General features: G+C 45.8%; 1 protein-coding gene across 11 annotated transcripts in view; it reads left to right on the top strand.

The window, feature by feature from the left end:
- The window catches only part of Cux1 (cut like homeobox 1), a 327,582-nt gene that overhangs the window by 209,446 nt on the left and 99,598 nt on the right, over nt 1–18,538 (top strand). For all 11 annotated transcript variants that reach the window (XM_005080392.4, XM_005080393.4, XM_040731284.1 and 8 more), the window contains 2 exons: nt 847–923; nt 3,896–3,962. In XM_005080392.4, coding sequence (XP_005080449.1) covers nt 847–923; nt 3,896–3,962 — 144 coding nt within the window. The remainder of the gene's footprint in view (nt 1–846; nt 924–3,895; nt 3,963–18,538) is intronic.

The following is an 18,538-nucleotide window of genomic DNA, read 5'->3' as shown; positions in this document are numbered from 1 at the left end:
TGTTAGACACACATGAAAAAAATTAGCAGAGCTTTTCTAGAGGTGACAGAAATTTACCTGATTTATTTTTTAAGCTGTCATTTCTCCTTTTTTTGAACCCCCCAGGTTTATTGTATTGAGCATATATGTTAAATTCATATGATATAAAAAATAATGAAGTTATTTTTAGATTTTTTTTTCTGCAGACACAGAGGAAAGCATGTTACTTCTTGGCTGGAGACAGCATTTGGAGACCATGAGAATAGTAAACTGCTTTCAGATATTCATAGCCCCCCACCCCCACCCGCTGTGGTAGCATTTGCGCCACTTCAGAGGAAAGGACAGCTGTCACATCTGTTTAGGACATCCTTTATGCCAGCAGATTCCTTTTCTGTGTCAGCAGAATGTAAATGTATCGTTCTTCTCCCCAACTTCAGAAAACAATGAGTGTGTGATGATGCTGTTTCATTTCTTTTTAATATCTGCCGTCTCGGAGCAAATCCGATATAGGAGAACCTTCCTCATTGATTGCCACACATGTCAGGTCCTGATGGGTGCACACCCCATGTTGTATAAAATGCACTCACAAAGGTGAGGTGCAGAGATTTGAGCTGTACTTAGAGGTCTGTCGTCTGTCTCCAGCTGGGCACACAGCCTATCAACAATCAAAACAAAATGACCAATTTGGCCTCTCTCCCTCTCTCTCTCTCTCTCTCTCTCTCTCTCTCTCTCTCTCCCTCCCTCCCTCCCTCCCTCCCTCCCTCCCTCCCTCCCTCCCTCCCTCCCTCCCTCCCTCCCTCCCTCTCTCTCTCTCTCTCTCTCTCTCTCTCTCTCTCTCTCTCTCTCTCTCCTTCTTTATTCCCCCAGAAAGCTGCAAGAGACCCAGATGTCCACCACCTCAAAGCTGGAAGAAGCTGAGCACAAACTCCAGACGCTGCAAACAGGTTGGATGCTCTCCGCCCTATTTGAAGCCACATGGGGAAGCTGGAAGTGGGCTTGGCAAGATGGGCAGTCTCCTGGCCTTTTCCTGGCCCCTCTGCTACTTGTTGCTCCTGAGCATCCTGCAGTTAGGAGCCTTAAGCCCACACAACTGAAGCCTGAGTCTCAGGCTGCTCTACCTGACTGCATTAGTCACTGCATTGAGTTGCTAATGTGGCCGTGGGTGGCTCTCCTGCCTTCTCCCTCCCTGCCCCAGCCATCCTTCCTGTTCTTCTTTCCAACAAACACTTCTAAATCACCAAACTGTCAAGAACTGACATCTCATTTGCAACAATAATGGGGGTGGGGGGACTTAGTTCTACCCGAAATGAAGTTAAAAACTGTAATAACAGAACCTTTAAATTCTAAAAGATACCAAAAAAGGTTATACCAAAGTTTGCCTTTCTTTTTTGGTTTCCTTTTCTGAGAAGGAAGCAGCATGGTATCTTTAAATGTGGGGAGAAAAATAAGAAGACATCATGATCCAACTTAGAACAAAAATGTTAGAGGGGCAAAAAATAGTCATAGCCAGTTTAACAGTCAAATGAATAACTGTCCAAAAACTGCAAACACCAAGCTACCAATGCAGCTCTGCAAAGGAGCATTTGTTTAGAATCCCCCAGTGAGGGGCTGGGGTGTGGCTCAGTGGTAGAGCACCTGCCTAGAATGCCCCAGTGAGGGGCTGGGGTGTGGCTCAGTGGTAGAACACCTGCCTAGAATGCCCCAGTGAGGGGTTTCAAGTGTGAATCAGTTGTAGAACACCTGACCAGCATGGGCAAAACCTTCGGTTCAGTCTTCACCATGTATGTATATATATATATATGTCTACACACATGCTATAAATACCACTTATGAATTCTAGAAAATGAAGAATCAGGGCTGGAAAGAAGACTCAGAGGTTAAGAGCACTGGCTTCTCTTCCAGAGGTCCTGAGTTCAATTCCCAGCAGCCACATGGTGGTTCACAACCATTTGTAATGAGATCTGGTGCCCTCTTGTGGCCTGCAGGGCTACATGCAGACAGAACACTGTATACATAATAGATAAATCTTTTTAAAAAAAGGAAGAAAATGAAGAATCAGCCCAGTAGACAAGTAAGTGAAGGAGCCTTGTACATCATAAAGGAGAGAGCTAACAGTTTTTAACAATCAGAGGTTTGCAGATCAATCAGTGAAAGATGGTTTTGCCTATCATTCTGTCAGCTGTTTTAAAACAGACAATGCCATTGTTGCTGAGGGTGCAGGAGCATGATCACAGACACTGTGTGGATAAGAATGGGATTTTCCTCTGGAGGCTGGCTGTGTGGTTTAGGGGCGGGCATGTTCAGTTCTTTGCCCAGTATGTTAGAAGTAAGGCTAATTGTTCTGCCTGTGACCTGACATGAAGAGACTTCCATCCTAGACCACGAAGGGAACAGATAAGCCTCAGAAAATACTCTTACGTCCCATTTATGGACCTATTAAGATCTCATCGTATAGCCCAGGCTAGCCTGGACCTCATGATCCCCCTGCTTCGGCCTCCTCAGTGCTGAGATGACAACAGGCATGTACCATGTGCCTTGCTTTCAGCTAGAAAATGAAGGTGACAGTCCCACAGAGCACACTATTTTAAAATAAACTTTTGAGTGAGTGTGTGTGTGTGTGTGTACATACACATGAGTGCAGCTTGCTGCAAAGGCATCAGAACCCTTTGGAGTTAGACAGTTATGAGTTGCACAACATGGGTGCTGGGAGCCAAACTTGAGTCCTCTGCAAGAGCTTACCCTCTGAACCATTTCTCCAGTCCATCATAAACTTTTTAATAAGTAGAGGTAACCCAAGATAGTGATTGAGAGTATAATAGGATCTGAATTCAACCTTTAGAGCCCATGGAAAAAGCCATGTGTGGCAGAGCATGCTTAGAGCCCCAGACCTGAGGAAGTGGGGACAGGTAGGTCCCTGGGGCTCCCTGGCCTGCCAGCCTCTCCCATGTGGTAATTTCCAGGCCAATGAGAACTCCTGCTTCAAAAAACAAGGTAGATGGCATCAGAAGAACAACACTCAAGTTTGTCTTTTGGACTCCAAATACACATACACATACACATGTGCACACAGGAATGTGAGTGTGTACATGCACACAACCTTTTGAAGTGTTATATAGGAAATATGTAAAGTGGTAGCAGAATTATTTATAGTCGTGGTCAGCTACCATATGCATACTTTTACCCAGCTGGTAGAACACCAGCATCACCATAGTTGTGCTGAGATGATAGGGTGGCCATGTTGCCCCTAGGTGATAGGAATTTTCCAGCTCCACCGTGACTATACGTGACCTCCATCATATACTTGGTCTGTGATAAACACTGAAAGGAAGTATGCAGCTGTATTTGCAGCTGTGTATAGAAATGGGTTTTTTGATGATAAAGCATTTAAAAGCTGGATGTCTCTGGACAGTGGTTCTGTGTTGAAGGAGGTACTTCAGAGAGATGCAGGGGGTGAGGGAAAGTTTTCTTCTCCGTTCTCCGTCCTTGGTATGTCTCTCATCTGTGTGTACTTTCCTCTTTTCACTTTAAGCAATTAATACCTTAGCTGGGCTTGATGGCCCACACCTGTAATCCCATCACTGGCAAATTGTACCTAGGAAGATCCAGAATTCGGGGCCAGACTAGTCTACATGAAGCCCCATCTTTGAAAGCAACCTAAAGAGGTGGAAATATAGTTCCATCAGCAGAGGGCTTGTCCAGGACTCAAAAATCCCTGAATTTGATTCCCAGTACCTAGAAAAGCAGGCCTAGGGGTTGGCTCATACCTGTAATCTGAGCTCTGGGTAGGTAGAGGCGGGTGGGTCAGATGTTATATGTTATCTTTGGCTATATAATGAGTTCAAAGATAGCCTGGGCTACATAGACCCTGTCTTAAACAAAATTGGTCTTACATTGTGTTTTCTATCCTTCCTTTTAGCCCTGGAAAAAACCCGAACAGAATTATTTGACCTGAAAACCAAATATGATGAAGAAACTACTGCAAAGTAAGTGTCTGGGTGACATCGTCCTCTTCCTTTCTTTGCATTTGGTCAGGGTGTCTCTGCTGTCACTAACCTACAGAAGACGGACTTAAGAAGGTACTCAACCTCCTGTCATGCTGCCAAGATAGTATCAGTCCAATAAGTCCCTGTGTCACGTCCATCCTCACTGAAATGCCTTCCCTGGTCACAGAGAAGTCCAGTCTTTGCTTTGTTTAGTGTGTGTATGAGTGTGTACCACAGTACACATGTAGAAGTTACAGGACCCCTTTGAGTCAGTCCTTGCGGACCCAGGGTCTCTCCTCTTGTTTCTGCCTGCTGTGCGCTCGAGGCTAGCTGGTCTGAAAGCCTGTAGGTGAGCCTCCTGTCTCCACCTCTTATTGTACTGTAGGAGTGCTGGGGTTACAGATATGCACCGCCTCTGGCTTTTTATTTTTTATTTATTTATTTTTAAGATTTATTTATTTATTATGTATACAGTGTTCTGCCTGCATGTCTACCTAAACACCAGAAGAGGGCACCAGGTCTCATTACAGACGGTTGTGAACCACCATGTGGTTGCTGGGAATTGAACTCAGGACCTCTGGAAGAGCCAGCAGTGCTCTTAACCTCTGAGCCATCTCTTTAACCCCCTTACGTTTTATTTTATTTTATGAGTTTGCCTGCCTGTAAGTCTTGTGTATTGTGTGTGCAGTGCCTGTGCCAGTCAAAAAGGCATCCGATCCTTTAAAGGCTGGAGTTGCAGGTGATTGTAAGCCACCATGTAGGTGCTAGGAATTGAACTTGGGCTTTTTGATTCGTGTTCTAGAAGTCAAACTCCCATCATCATACACAGCAAGCACCTTTACTTACCTGCTTATCCATTCCAGCCCATGTGCTCTGCATCTTTTTTCCTATGTTGGGAAAGGGTGAACTGACAAGAGATATGACTGATGGGGCACTTCTGTGGAAGTACAGTCTGGGGGAATTGTGTCACCTTTTTTTCTGGAACAGAGTGCCTTAGGAAGAATAAGCACAGCCCATAAAGGTAGCTTGTCACTGAGCCTTCCAGCTCTGTGCAGGGCTCCCTGTGTGGGGATACATAGGGATGATATCAGACATCAGAGTGACCTGTGACAGGAGTACTTCCTACGAGACCTCCCCTTGCAGCTGAACCGAGAGAAGGAACTGATATTGCCCTGAGTTGTGAGAAGGTCACAGGCTGTTAGCTATGGCTAAGTGAGGCTCAAGTTTTCACAGCTTTTCCTCTCTGGAGAAGGCTCTTCTGACCTTCCACAAAACAGTCCATGTACTCACCAGCAGCGCTGCCTCCGGCCTCTGGGAACACAGGCCTTGGTTTCTCACATGTTGCTCCAGTTGTTATCAGTAGGGTCAGGTCTGAGTTATTCCCACCCTGTTGTAGTGAGAGACAGGATTACATCCCTTACCCCAGCAATCCTTGTCCTTCGTGTGACATACGAGGTCATGTATGCACTTGAGTGTGTGTTCCCATGGAAGCCAGATGTCGGTTATTTCCCTCAATCACCCTCTACCTCATTTTTAAATTTACTTTATTGTTTATGTATATGGATGTTTTGCCTACATGTATGACTGCACCATGTACATGCCTGGTGTTCCCAGAGGCCAGAAGATAGCAGCAGAGCCCCTGGAATTGGAGTTATCAGCTGGTTATGAGCCACCGTGTGGATGCTGGGAATCCAACTCAGATTGTCCAGAAGAACAGCCAATGCTGTTAACCCTGAGTCACTTCCAGCCCGCCACCTACTTTTCTAAAGCTGGGTATCTCAATACACGGGAGTTAGGCCGTCGGCCAGAGAGCTCTAGGGATCCATCTAAGGATAGGCTTTGTACATGGGTGCTAGGGATCTGAACTCAGGCTCTCATTCTGACACAGCAAGCCCTTCACTGACTGAGCTTTAAGGGCCCTGTTAGTTCCCCAGCCCTGCAGTCAGACTTGATTAGAAAACAGAGAACTTACCCACAGAGACCCCAATGTCCCCATCAGTCTTCCTAGCTGGCTGACCTGATGACATATCTAAACCTCACGGAGACCTTCAGGCCATCCTCCTCCTCCTCCTCCTCCTCCTCCTCCTCCTCCTCCTCCTCCTCCTCCTCCTCCTCCTCCTCCTCCTCCTCCTCCTCCTCCATGCTCTACAGTTGGACTTGAAGAGCACTGCATGATCTTGGTCTAAGGGAATACTGGTTAAATTTCCTTGTAAAATTCTGTGGCTTTGGGCTTACCTCCTACCATCCCAGAGCCATCTGAGAGCTGCCATCATCCAACTGGTAGACACATGCTGCCCTTTGAAAGCCCATAGACTGCCTCACCCACAACACATTCCCACAGCAGAAACCATATCAGCTACCATGGTGAAACTCCTGGACCAGTGTTCCTGTCCCCTTTTCTGTCAACGTTTTATCTTCATGCCATATGATCATTGATGCTTGGACTTTCTCCTACTAAATAGATCATTTTTCTTAATAACTGGATTTTTTTCTTGTTTTCTTTGGTCTTTGTTTGAGACTGGGTCTCTACATAGCCCTGGCTGTCCTGACACACAAACAGCATGGCAGTCAGTACGAGCTCCTCCTTCCACTCCACATCACTGCTTGGTTGGCCTGAGTCCTAGTGAGTTTGGAAATATAGTTGTTCCTGTCACTACTTTTCATTATTCCTGTATGTGCTCCTTTATGTGTGCTTGCAATAGCACACCTTTGCAGGTCAGAGACCTTGGGTGTCAGGATCATGGATTTGGATTTAGCATTGTTTTCTTTTGAGAGCTTTTGAAGTGTGCACAAATGCGTGTGTGTGTGTGTGTGTGTGTGTGTGTGTGTGTGTGTGTGTGCGCTCGCTCTCATTGGCTCGTTGGGGGAGGGGTTGTAAATGTATACCTGTGTGTGTGTGTGTGTGTGTGTGTGTCCACATGCACATGTGTGCACCTGGATGTGGAAGTCAGAGGTTTATGTCCGGTGTTTTCCTCAACAGTTCTCTTTACCTTAGATGTATTGAATCTGGCTCTCATTGAACCCAGAACTCCCGTCTTTGCCTCCCTGGTGCTGGACTCAGGCAGCCCACTATGCCACTACAGAAGTTAATGGGTCCTGGGGCTCTGAACAGCAGTCCTTCTGCTTGTGTGGCAAGTGCTTTACGCACTGAGACACATTCCGAGTCCTCCTCTTCATTCTTTTTTAAGAGGGGGTTTCACTGAGCTACTGAGGCTGATCTCAAACTCCTAGGTTCAAGAGATCTCCCTGCATCAGCTTCTGAAGTGCCGGGGACTGTAGGTGTGCTGCCATAGCTGGCAAGTGTGTGAGACTTGAGTGATGTCTAGATATAAGAGGGTTGTGAAAGCCAGGCCACGTAGGTCCCTTGGAAGACCAGCCACAGTTCTGAAAATTGTACCCACAGGTACAGTGGGTGATGGGTCTGGAAAGGCTGAGCTTCAGGTAGGCTGGGCTGAAAATGTACTTCCTTGATTAGAAGGGAAAGGACTGGTGGGGCTAGGAAGGTGACTCAGACTGGGGAGTGCCCGCTGTGCGAGCACAAAAACCCGAATTGATGCCCAGCATCCAGATAAAAAGCTGGGCTTGTTAAAGTTCACTTGCTATCCTAGCACTGGGGAGGCAGAGACAGGCAGATCCCTGGGGGCCCTGGACAGCAAGCTTCTCTTGACTATGATCCTCAGGACCCAATCAGAGATTCTGTCACCAAAAGAAGTTGTATGGCTCCAGAGGACCAACCAGCAAGGTTGACATCGCTGGCACTCACACTCATGCACATGCACACACACCTGGGATGGTTTTAAGCATCTCTTAAAAAAAAAAAGTAGAATGCTTCCACATATGTTGACAGAGAACCTAGGAAGGGAGGTGCAAGACCGAAGAAAGTAGGCTTACTGAGTAGCTGTGGAGAGTGATGACTGCAAGGACTGGGAGTGCTCACAGCAGAGTCTCGTCATGTTTCTGGAGAGTGTTAGTCTGACATCTGCTTGTCAGTCATTCAGACCACTGTCCTCCCCAGTTAAAAAGAAGCCACGGGGCCTGAGGGTTAGTCCTCGATGCCACGAGAAGCAGGTGCGGTAGCACATGCCTCTACTCCAGTACTTGGAAGGCGACGCCAGGAAGATGAGGAGTTACGGGTCAGCTTCGGCTATACTGTTAGGACAATTCGGCTACACAAGGCCCTTGGGGATGCAGGTCAACGGCAACAAGGCCACTTGGAGCCCTCCACCCCCATTCCTAACTGCTGCCTTTGCAGTCCTTTCAGCTGTACGTCAGCTGGGACTGCTCGGCTGGCTGTGATAGGGACAGTGGCAGTAAAGTTTTCCATGTGTAGGCTTGAAGCAAAATGTAATTAGCCTTTATGCACAGAACAAGGCCCCATTGATGAGTACAGCTGGTCTTTGTTTCGTCCCATCGCTGAGAGTGGGAGGTAAAGTGTTCTTCTTCATGTTTATTAATGCAAGATTCCGCAGACAAATGGCAAGCACAGTTTAGTATTTGTTGGAACACAGGGGGGCTTGCCAAACAGTTGTTGTGTGAGCGGATTGCAGGCCCTCATATTATAACCATCGCTGGGTTAAATAAATGGGTTATTTCTGCTTTTTTTTTATGTACCTCCTCCTCAAATGGTTACCCCTAGTCCCATTCTCCCCATAGCAAATGCATATCCAGCACCTTAAGGACCTGAAAGTTGCATCTTCTAAAGTCTGTCAGCATGAGTTTTATCATGCTCACTGTTCCTGGGGACTGCCTTAAGCAAGCAATGGCTGTCACCCTGAGAGGGGCCTGCACAGTACATACTGCTGGCCACACCCCTCCACATGTGCTGCATGGCTGTTCACTTCCCCTGGGTCTAAGACTCCATGTAATGAGTGCAAGAATCCCACTATCATTTGTATTTGTGTGTTTTAACCTAGAGAGGCTGGGAGGGGGAGAGAGACAGAGGCCAAGAGGAAAGAGGGGGAAGTGTGTGTGTGTGTGTGTGTGTGTGTGTGTGTGTGTGTGTGTGTGTGTGTGTGTGTGTGTACACTGTATTATGGTGCACAAGTGGAGGTCAGAGGACAGCTTGTAGGAGCCTGTTCTCCCATTCTCTCCCACCATTCTGAGTCTGGGGGATGGATCTCAGGTCACCAGGCTTGGGAGAAAAGCACTTTTATCTGCCAAGCTCTCTACCTAGCCTCAGGCTTCTTATTTCGGTTTTCCTCTGCAGTGAACCTAGGTGGACAAGGAGGGCCGTGGAACACCTTCCAGACCACCAGGACAGAGTCCAGTGAAAGGCAAGATTAGGTTGTGATGAAACGCTACATTCCTTCTAGCTAGGTTAGAGGCTGGGGATGTGCGGAGCTAGCATGGGCAAAGCCCTGGGTTTGATCACCAGCACTCAGGAGGTAAGACAAGGTCACAAGTTAAGAGTCACCCTGAACTTTTAGCTAGCAGCTTTGAGGCCAGCTTGGACTACGTGAAAGTCAGTCTCAGAAAACTAAAAAACAAAAATCAATCTTTTAAGAAAGATGGGTGTAGTTCAGTAAAGAGTGCTTGCCCCATATGTTTAAGGCTCTGGGTTCAATTCCCTCTCATGCTGGGGAGAGAAGAGGGAGACAACAAATTCTAAGGTAAACATACTCTTTCTATAGCTAAGGTTACTTAAGTTTCTCCCAAACTTTCCTTAAGCTTCTGCTTGTTGTATTCCTCGCCTATGCTTGTTTTCGAGAAAAGGCATTTCATATGCAAATACTTCATAGTACATTACAAAAGCAGCATTGATGAAGAAATGCTTGGCCTCATTTCAAAGTATGTTCTTTGTACCATGTGTGACCGCCTTGTATCAAACCCTGCAGCGCTCTGGGAAAGACAAGACTTCCTGTTCAGTCAGTTCAGTTAATTGCTCAGAGAACCCGAACTCTGATGTGCAGGTGTGGGGACCTATGTACTCCTGCAGAGGACAAGGAGGCAGAAACTGAAAGAGGAAGCCAGGGGTTCCCAGCATGACTGTCCCATGAGAAGTATGACTGGCATGCTGGTGAGCAGATGTTTCTGGACTATTACACAGTGGATTCTCAAATTTCACCACACTTGTTGTTTGTGGCAATCATTGAGAAAGCCCATACTATGTTAACTGCCTGAATGAGGCATGGTCCGCAGTACCCAACCAGGCTCCTGCCTCCTCCATTCAGCTGAAGTGAAGCGCTGTTTTGCACAAGACCTCACAGTTCTCTGGAGCATGGCTGTGCCTCCAGTGTGAAGCACTTGTCTAGAGTCTCCAGTGCGGGGCTCAGGGCACAGCTCTGTGAGAGAGTGCTTGCCTACCATGCACGAGACCTTGGTCTCATCCTCAGCACCTTTCTGAGGCTGCCTCTGTAATGGTCTTGTTAACCTGTGTGAGGGCTCTGTGAAACGCTCAGGGTCTTCCTGGAAAAGCCTATTGTTTCTGGTCTTGCTGTCATTTTCTTTCTATTTCTGCATGAATGGCTCTGGGAATTAGGCTGGGCCAGACCATTTGACCACACCCAGGAATCACACTGCCATTATCATCTGTCATGTTAAACAAACGTTGCTTCCTTGTGGTGTTCTCCCTGATGAATGTCTATACCACATGCAAGCCTGGTGCCCATGGAGGACGTCAGCCCTCAACAGCTAGAGTTACAGCCAGGGTTAGCTGCCATATGTACTGGGAATCCAGCCTGGCTCCTCTGGAAGAGCAACAAGTGCTTTTAACTCCTGAGCCACCTCTCCAGCTGCTGCATCTCCCTTTTATTTGTTTATCAGTGGTGCTTTGAGACAGGGTCTCACTGAGTAGCTTTGGCTAGCCTGGAACTCACAGTGTAGACCAGGTCTTGAATGCATGAAGATCCCCCTGCCACTGCCTCTGCCTCTTGAATTAAAGATATAACATGTACCACACGTCCAGCTGGGGGTGGGGCATCTCATTCTGTAGCCCATGCTGGCCCTAAATTCTGGACTCTATGTAGCCAAGGCTAGCCATGACCCTCCTTATATATGTGTCCCAATAAATTGGGAAAGAGCAAAGAGAGCTATTCTGAAACCTCAGTTGCATTCTCTCCCCTGTCACTTCAAGAATGTAATTGTTTTCCATCATCAGTTTCCAGTGTGAGTTGCTGTAATTATCCTGGTTGGATTAATTTCCCTAAAAACAGAGAAGCAAATTCTGCATGATTTTGAGGGTACCTATACGGACTTCAGTAGTTTAGTCAGACCTGGAGCAACCTGCCAGCTTCCCCCAGTATCTTATTTCCAGACGCATTAGCGGGTGCAGCTGAGTTCCTGGCATTTTCCATCCTGTGAAGGGCTCTGCTTCACATCTAAACTCAGTGTCGGGTGAGTCTCCAGCGACTTTCCTGCATTAGTCTTTTGGAGTGGGACTGGAGCAAAGAGGTTGGCTTCCTATGTCCAAACCCAGTCAACACTTGTTTATTTCTGTGTGTGTAGATAAGCCTGCACCAAAGCCAGGCACTGGTGGCGCACGCCTTTAATCCCAGCACTCAGGAGGCAGAGGCAGGCGGATCTCTGTAAGTATGAGGCCAGCCTGATCTACAGAATGAGTACCAAGATAGGCTCCACAGCCTCACAGAGAACCCTGTCTTGGAAAAAAAAAAAAAAACCATGTGCCAGTGTGCTCATACATGAGTGCATGTAGAGGTTAGGAAGCAACCTTGCCTGTCTTTTCCCAGGCTCCCCCCAGCCTCTGTTTTCCTGGAACTCACCAAGCAAGCTGGACTGTCTGGCCGGCAAGCCTATGGGATCAGCGTCTGTCTGCCTCCCGCTGCTAGGAATATGAGTGTGCACCACCACACCCAGCTTTTTCTTATCATGGGCTCTGGGTATTGAACTTAGTACCTCACAGTTGAACAACAAACCCTTTACCAACAGAGCCATCTCCCCAGCCCTTGAACTCTACATTTTGCTGGTACTCTGAGGACCAAAAGTTTCAAGTTCAAACCATCCCAGAGCTGTTAAACCTTAATAAGCATGTCCCTTCAAATCAGCCGTGGAAACCAGGTGGTGCATACCTTCAATTTCAGCACTCTGGAGATACAGGATGGATCTCTGTGAGTTCATGGCCAGTTTGGTCTATATAGTGAGTTCTAGAATAGCCAGGGCTACATAGAGAGACCCTGTCTCTAAAACCATTTACTTCATTAATGACTGATGCGGGAAGGCCAGCCTACTGTGAATGGTGTCACCCTTGGGCAGGTAGCTGTATGAGAAAGCAGGCTAAGCAAGCCAGTGAGCAGTGTTCCTCGGTGGTTCCTGCTTCAGTCCTGCCGCCAGCTTCCCACCTTAAGTTCCTGTCCTGGCTTCCCTTCATAATGGACTGTGAGAGATGAAATAAACCCTTTCCTTGCCAAGTTTCTCTTGGTCATAGTATTTATCAAAGAGAAGCAAATGAATACAGTCAGTGACCCCATGGTAACTGTACTTTAGTGTAGAAATGCCACATTTGTGAAGGACCCATGTTTGGAAGTGTGAACAGTTCATTCAAAGTATGGGCCCTTCCTACTTTACCATGACTGACTCTGCGGTGGTAAACACCCAGTAGCATCCAGGCGAGCTCCAAATGCATCTGTCTTGGAGAACTTGGGACTTTTGGACTGGTTACATCAAATCAAGAGAGATACTGGACACTTGGATACCCACCAAGGACAAGAAGGGCCCTCATCGTAAGATAGCTTGTAAGAAGCTTTGTAGACGCATGCATGTGTGCTCACACACGTTGAAGTGGAGGGCAGCCGCAGTTCATTCTTAGGAACCTGGAACTCGCCAGAAAGCCCTAGGAATCCACCTGTCTCCATCTCCCCAGCGTTCACATGCCACCAAACTCAGGTCCTTGTGCTTATCTGACCGTGCCATCTCCGGCTCTCACTTAAACTTAGGAAGCAGAATGAAATGTTTCCTATAGGAAAGTCAGAGCAGAGCCAGATAATTGAGCTCATTGTTTTCCTTCACGGCTTGTTCGCCCTTTCATTCTCCTCCTCAGGTGCTGGGTGTTGAGGAATGTCTCCATTTGCCAGAAAGACAGTGGGGTGTCTCATATTTCCCCTGCCACACCGCTGCTTCTGAAGCGAGCCTGCAGAATGAATTTTTAATGCTGAACGTTATGGCATCGCTCTTGCAGCCAGCCGCATTGCTCTCCTGAGCCTACAGATTTAATGCTCGGATGAGCAGAGTGAGGACTTGGGGGCACTCAACACACTGAGAATTAACCCCCCAACAACCACACTAGCGCCCTCTTATCTCCAGAAAGCTAGCCCTAAGGAGTTGGAAGGGACAATTAAAACTCTGTAGTGTTTGGAATGTTCTCCAAACAGCCTGGAGCACGAAGCAGGGCATGGTCCCATAATTTTATCAGATAGTGTGTATTTTTACCTTTTCACTTTTTTTAACTGTGACTGTTCTTACTTGGATGTATTTCTGTGATCTTTCCACCCTTAAAAAAGCTTTACGATCTGCAAGTTTACAGAATATACATAAGACTGGAGACTCTCCAGTTTCTATGAAAAGCGCAAATGGAATCAGAAGTCCAGAGTTGGTCGCTAACAATGGAAAGGAGACCATTCGTATTCAGTGGCTAATTCTGGTTTGGACCATATGGTTGATTGTTATTTTTCCCCCTCGGTAGCTTTCTATATTTTTGAAGTTTTCAAAATTAAGAAGAACAAGTTGTATATAAAAATTTTTCACGCTTAAATAAGTTGGAGGAGGGTGAAATCTTCCAAGCAGTAGATAATAAGCTAGGGCTGCGGTCTATGCCAATTAAAGCCTAGATGTCTTAAATATATACATGTAAAAGAAACCATGAAAACACTAAGAGAGTTTAGGTGGGGATTTATATAATAAGGGAGTGGAAGAGACCTTTTTAAAACTTGATGCCAAAAGTAGAAAACCTAGGGGATATTCAAAGATTTATAGAGGCATGTGGTGGATTGGATGGGTGATATGAGAATGGATAAAACATTGACAGTGTGTAAGTAGGAAAATGGTTAGTATGTACTTCTTATAAAGCCATAACAAATGTTAGAGGTCAGCAAAGTGGATGCTCAGATGGGAGGAAGGGATGATGGGCAGATGGATGAGATGAGTGGGTGGGGGCATGAACACGTGACATGGAAGGTGGATAGACATGGGTAAGCTATTTGCAGTTTATAAGAAAGACAAAGGGTTAGCATATGTTTCTTACAAAACGATAACAAAAACCTATAGGGGCCAAACTGGATGGATAGATGAGGGGTGGGTGGGTGTAAACAAGATGAATGAGTTGAGTAGATGGCAGGTGAATGGTGGAAGAGGCGAATGCAGGACCAATGCAGTTGCATTGATGGATGAGAGCTAATGGATAGATAAGAACATTTACAATGGATACACCTTGCAAAGCAATAGCAAAATGTGTAATTCCCAAAGAGAAAGCCTTTCCTGCTTTCTGCTAGGTAGATATTAGTACCACAGCCGTCTCACACCGCCTCCACGACTTCCCTCTTCCCTGCAGGCTGCTGCCCCTCTGTTTGTGGTTTGTGTCACCTCCCACTAGAGATGCGTTGCTTTTCCTTCCTTCAGAGCCCCGTCCTTCTCGACTGTCTAATCTGCATCAGTCCTCCTCCACAGCTGCCTTCACCTTGCTTCTTAGCGCACCGTCACCACCGTGCTCTGCGCTCCTCCCGCTCAGCACCGCTTCTCTGCACATCAGCTTGCCTCTCGGCTGCCATGCTCTCCTCGGGTGAATCTCCCTTCCAAGGATCTGCTAAGAGGGTCTACAATATAATAATTATATTAGCTGTTATTGGAAGTAATTGTTGCTGGTACTCAAGACATTCTAGGGCTGGGGCTGTAGCATGTATGGAGCCCTTGATTCAAATCCCACTGTCGTATAAATTGGACGTGTAGTGCATGCATTTAATTCTAGCACTCAGAGTTCAAGGTCATCCTTGCCTCCGTAACAAGTTAGCCTAGCCTACATGAGACCGTCTTTGAACTAACTTTTAAAAGTCTTGTTTGAATGAAATGTGGCATTGCACGTGTTAGCTCAAGGCCTGTAGTTACAGATATGTAGCACCAAACCCAACTCACCACATTAGGATCTAATTTGTCAAATATTTTGCATGGTACAAATCAGACATAAAAAATTACATGTCACAAGCCAGGCATTGGTGGGGCACACCTTTGTTCCCAGTTCTCAGGAGGCAGAGGCAGGTGAATCTCTGTGAGTTCAAGGCCAGCCTGGTCTGCAAAATAGGTTCCAGGACATCCAGGGCTGTTATACAGAGAAATCCTGTTTCCAAAAAAACAAAAACAAAAAAATCAAAAAAGAAAAAGGGGAGAAAAAAGTAGAGGAATAATTACATGTCTCTGGCTACTATCTGTCTGCCTAAATCTTTACCCTGATAAGTTGCATGCAGTCTTTAATTTTCATGTCTATTCCCTGTCTCACTGTCTCCATCGGTGGTGGTGGTGGTGGTGCTTTTTATGCCTTTTTCTTTTTGCTCACCTAATTTTTACAGTATGCCTCTTGCCATTTTATCAGGTTTCATAATTTAACTCTGGCAGTAAATTTACCCTTATTTATATTTAATACACCTGCAAATATAGAATGTCATTATTCTTTCTGTGTACTAGCATTTTGTAATTTGACTTTTGTAAATAGAGAATATGCCTCAATGTTTTAATTCCCCCATGTTTAATAATTATATCCCTATTGTAGATAATTTCTTTCATTTTCCAGGTATTTACAATTGCCATAAGAGAGTTTATTTTCTTTTCTTTACAAAACAAATCATGACGCTTTGCTGACCTCATGTCTAACCACCTGATTGCGAAACTGAATTGCTTGGCAACCATATTACCCATAGGTAATGACTTTTTCAACCCTTTTATGACAATGGGAACAGGAGATGTTTGTTTTGACACAGGTTCACCTGTAGCCCAGGTGGCCTCTAACTTGCTATGTAGCTGAGAATCACCTTGATGTCTGACTCCTGATAACTTTTGTATTTCACAAAGAGTTAGTGCATTAACTCAGCACTGAGTCTTCAGGTTTTCTCTTACTGAGGCTCACCTGCAGTGAGCCCTTCTGAGACCTTTTAAAAGTGGTGTGTTTTGGTGTTCTACCATTCCATACAGCATTGTAATCATGGACCACGTCCAAATAGCAGCAAATTATACTACATTACCTTAGCCCTCCCTCTGCAGCGAGACTCACCTTTTCCAGAACATTTGTTCTGGACCTTTGGATTCCTACCAATAAGTTCTCACAAGTTATTTTGATTTTCTACGTTTCTTCTGGGGTAGGGATTGTTTTGTTTGGTTTGGTTTGGTTTGGTTTTGAGAAAGGGCATTGTTTAGTTCAGGCCAGACTCCAGCAAGCTATGTAGTGGATGCTGGCCTTGAACACAGGTCTGCCTGCCTTCAGTGCCTTAATGCTGGGATTATAGGTGTGCCCCACCACACAAGGCCATTTCCAACAATTTTCTTCTGTGTAGCAGAAAAATCACCACCTTTGCATGAAATGTGGGTAGTAGATCCCAGGAGGTGACCTACACTGACTGTTGCTCTTGTCATTATATTATTTTTAAAACACTGCTTCCCCCCACACCTCCTTCAGAAAAACTGGAAAAATCTGTCATCTGAGTATCCAGGATCCTCCTTAACTGTCTTTATAAAAAAAAATCACTGGATTCAATTTCCTGTCCAGAACAACAGTGACATTGTACAGTGATGATCAAAGCATAAGCCAGGAGCTGCGAAAAGGCTCAGCAGGTAAAGGTGCCTGCTCTCAAGCCTGATTATCTGAGTTCGATCCCCAGAACATGTAAGGTAGAAGGAGAGAATCAACTCTCCAGAATGCTCCTCTGACCTCCACATACATACTACAGTCTCACACATACACATAATGTAACAGCCGTTATAAAATAAAAAGTTAAAACAAAAAAAAATAGGCTATCAGATCAATGGTTTGACCTTGATCCTGTCCCAGTGAAGAGATTTTATCAACCAAAGTTATTCAGCCATGAAGGAGAACAGGGACATATGACTTACCCATTAAGACTCCATAAAGGCAACTCTTGGGGAAGGGTCTAGGCCCTGCCCTATATGAAATGACAGACTATGGACACCCCCATGGAGGGCCTCACCCTCCCTGGGGGAATGAGGGGATAACGGGGGGGGATGGGGGGAGGGCACGGGAGGAGGGGAGGGAAAGGGAGAGGGACCTCGTACTGACTTGTGAAGCAACCTTGTTTCTTATCTAAATTTAAAATGGAAAATAAAAAATATTAATATAAAAAAAAAAAAAAAAAAAAAAAAAAAAGACTCCATAAAGGCTAGGTGTGGTGGCACACGCCTTTAGTCCCAGCACTTGGGAGGCACAGGAGGCAGATCTCTGAAGGCCTGCCTGGTCTACAAGCAAGTTCCAGGACAGCCAGGGCTATACAGAGAAACCCTGTCTGTAGAAATACCCGTGTGTTCATGCGTGCCTCTGTGTGTGTGTGTGTGTGTGTGTGTGTGTGTGTGTGTGTGTGTGTGTGTTCGTGTTCATAATAATAAACTTTAAGGAGAGGGCTGATGAGATGACTCAGCAGTTAAAAGCACTTCCAGCCTGCATTCAATCCCCAGAACCTAGGTAAAGGTGAAGGAGAAAGCTGTCTCCTGAACACTGTCTTCTGACCTCCACATGCAATGGTGTGGCATGGCATGCACGTGCGCACACGCTGTAGTAAATGACAATTAAAACTTTGCTTCCACCGGGCGGTAGTGTCGCACGCCTTTAATCCCAGCACTCGGGAGGCAGAGGCAGGCGGATCTCTGTGAGTTCGAGGCTGGGCTGGACCGATAGCCTCCAAAACAATACAGAAAAACCCTGTCTCGTAAAAACCAAAAAAAAAAAAACTTTGCTTCCTTTGAAAAAGGAATAAGGTTATAGGCATCAGTACACGCACATGTCATTACACACACACACACACACACACACACACACACACACACACCTTCCAAAAATTGTAACCAAACTGGGAAGTTGTATTGTCTCACCTACCATTCTCATCACGCCTACTTCCACAATATATTTAAAGTAGTTGTAAGAAAAGACCCTGTAACAATAAAGCTCGTTGGAGTCTGAATAAAAGGGGGAGATGACTTTTTAAGTCTTGGGTTTGTACAGAAAGCTCCATCATTTAACACCCTGACGGCCAGGCCATTTCCCTCCACTTGATACTTCATTGTTTGGGTGTTTTTACAAGCACAGAATTGCTATAATGCCCTGATTTACTGTTTGCTTGACTCCAAGGGAAAACTTTATATTGCAATTAACCTTTCTATTTTTTTTCCTTCCATCGGAGTACTGTGGACTTCCTCTGTGGTATTTTAGCGATTAGACAGGATGGAGGGCATCCTTAAAGATGTGAGGCCAAATCCGATGAGGTCACAATGAAGGGAAAGAATGGTCTGTGTGGGGCCAGCAAGTCTGGCCCCAGCCAAACTGTTTGTCTGACACTTCACAAGTAGAATGGGAACCTCTGAATTATTCATTTTTAACTTACCCTAAAAAAGCCACTTATGCGGTGCCCAATGCAGAC

The sequence above is a fragment of the Mesocricetus auratus genome, unplaced genomic scaffold (genome assembly GCF_017639785.1).
Source record: "Mesocricetus auratus isolate SY011 unplaced genomic scaffold, BCM_Maur_2.0 Super-Scaffold_100025, whole genome shotgun sequence".
Classification (NCBI taxonomy): Eukaryota; Metazoa; Chordata; class Mammalia; order Rodentia; family Cricetidae; genus Mesocricetus; species Mesocricetus auratus.
The sequence above is the reverse complement of the archived record's forward strand: the minus strand, read 5'-3'. Positions and strand labels throughout refer to the sequence as shown.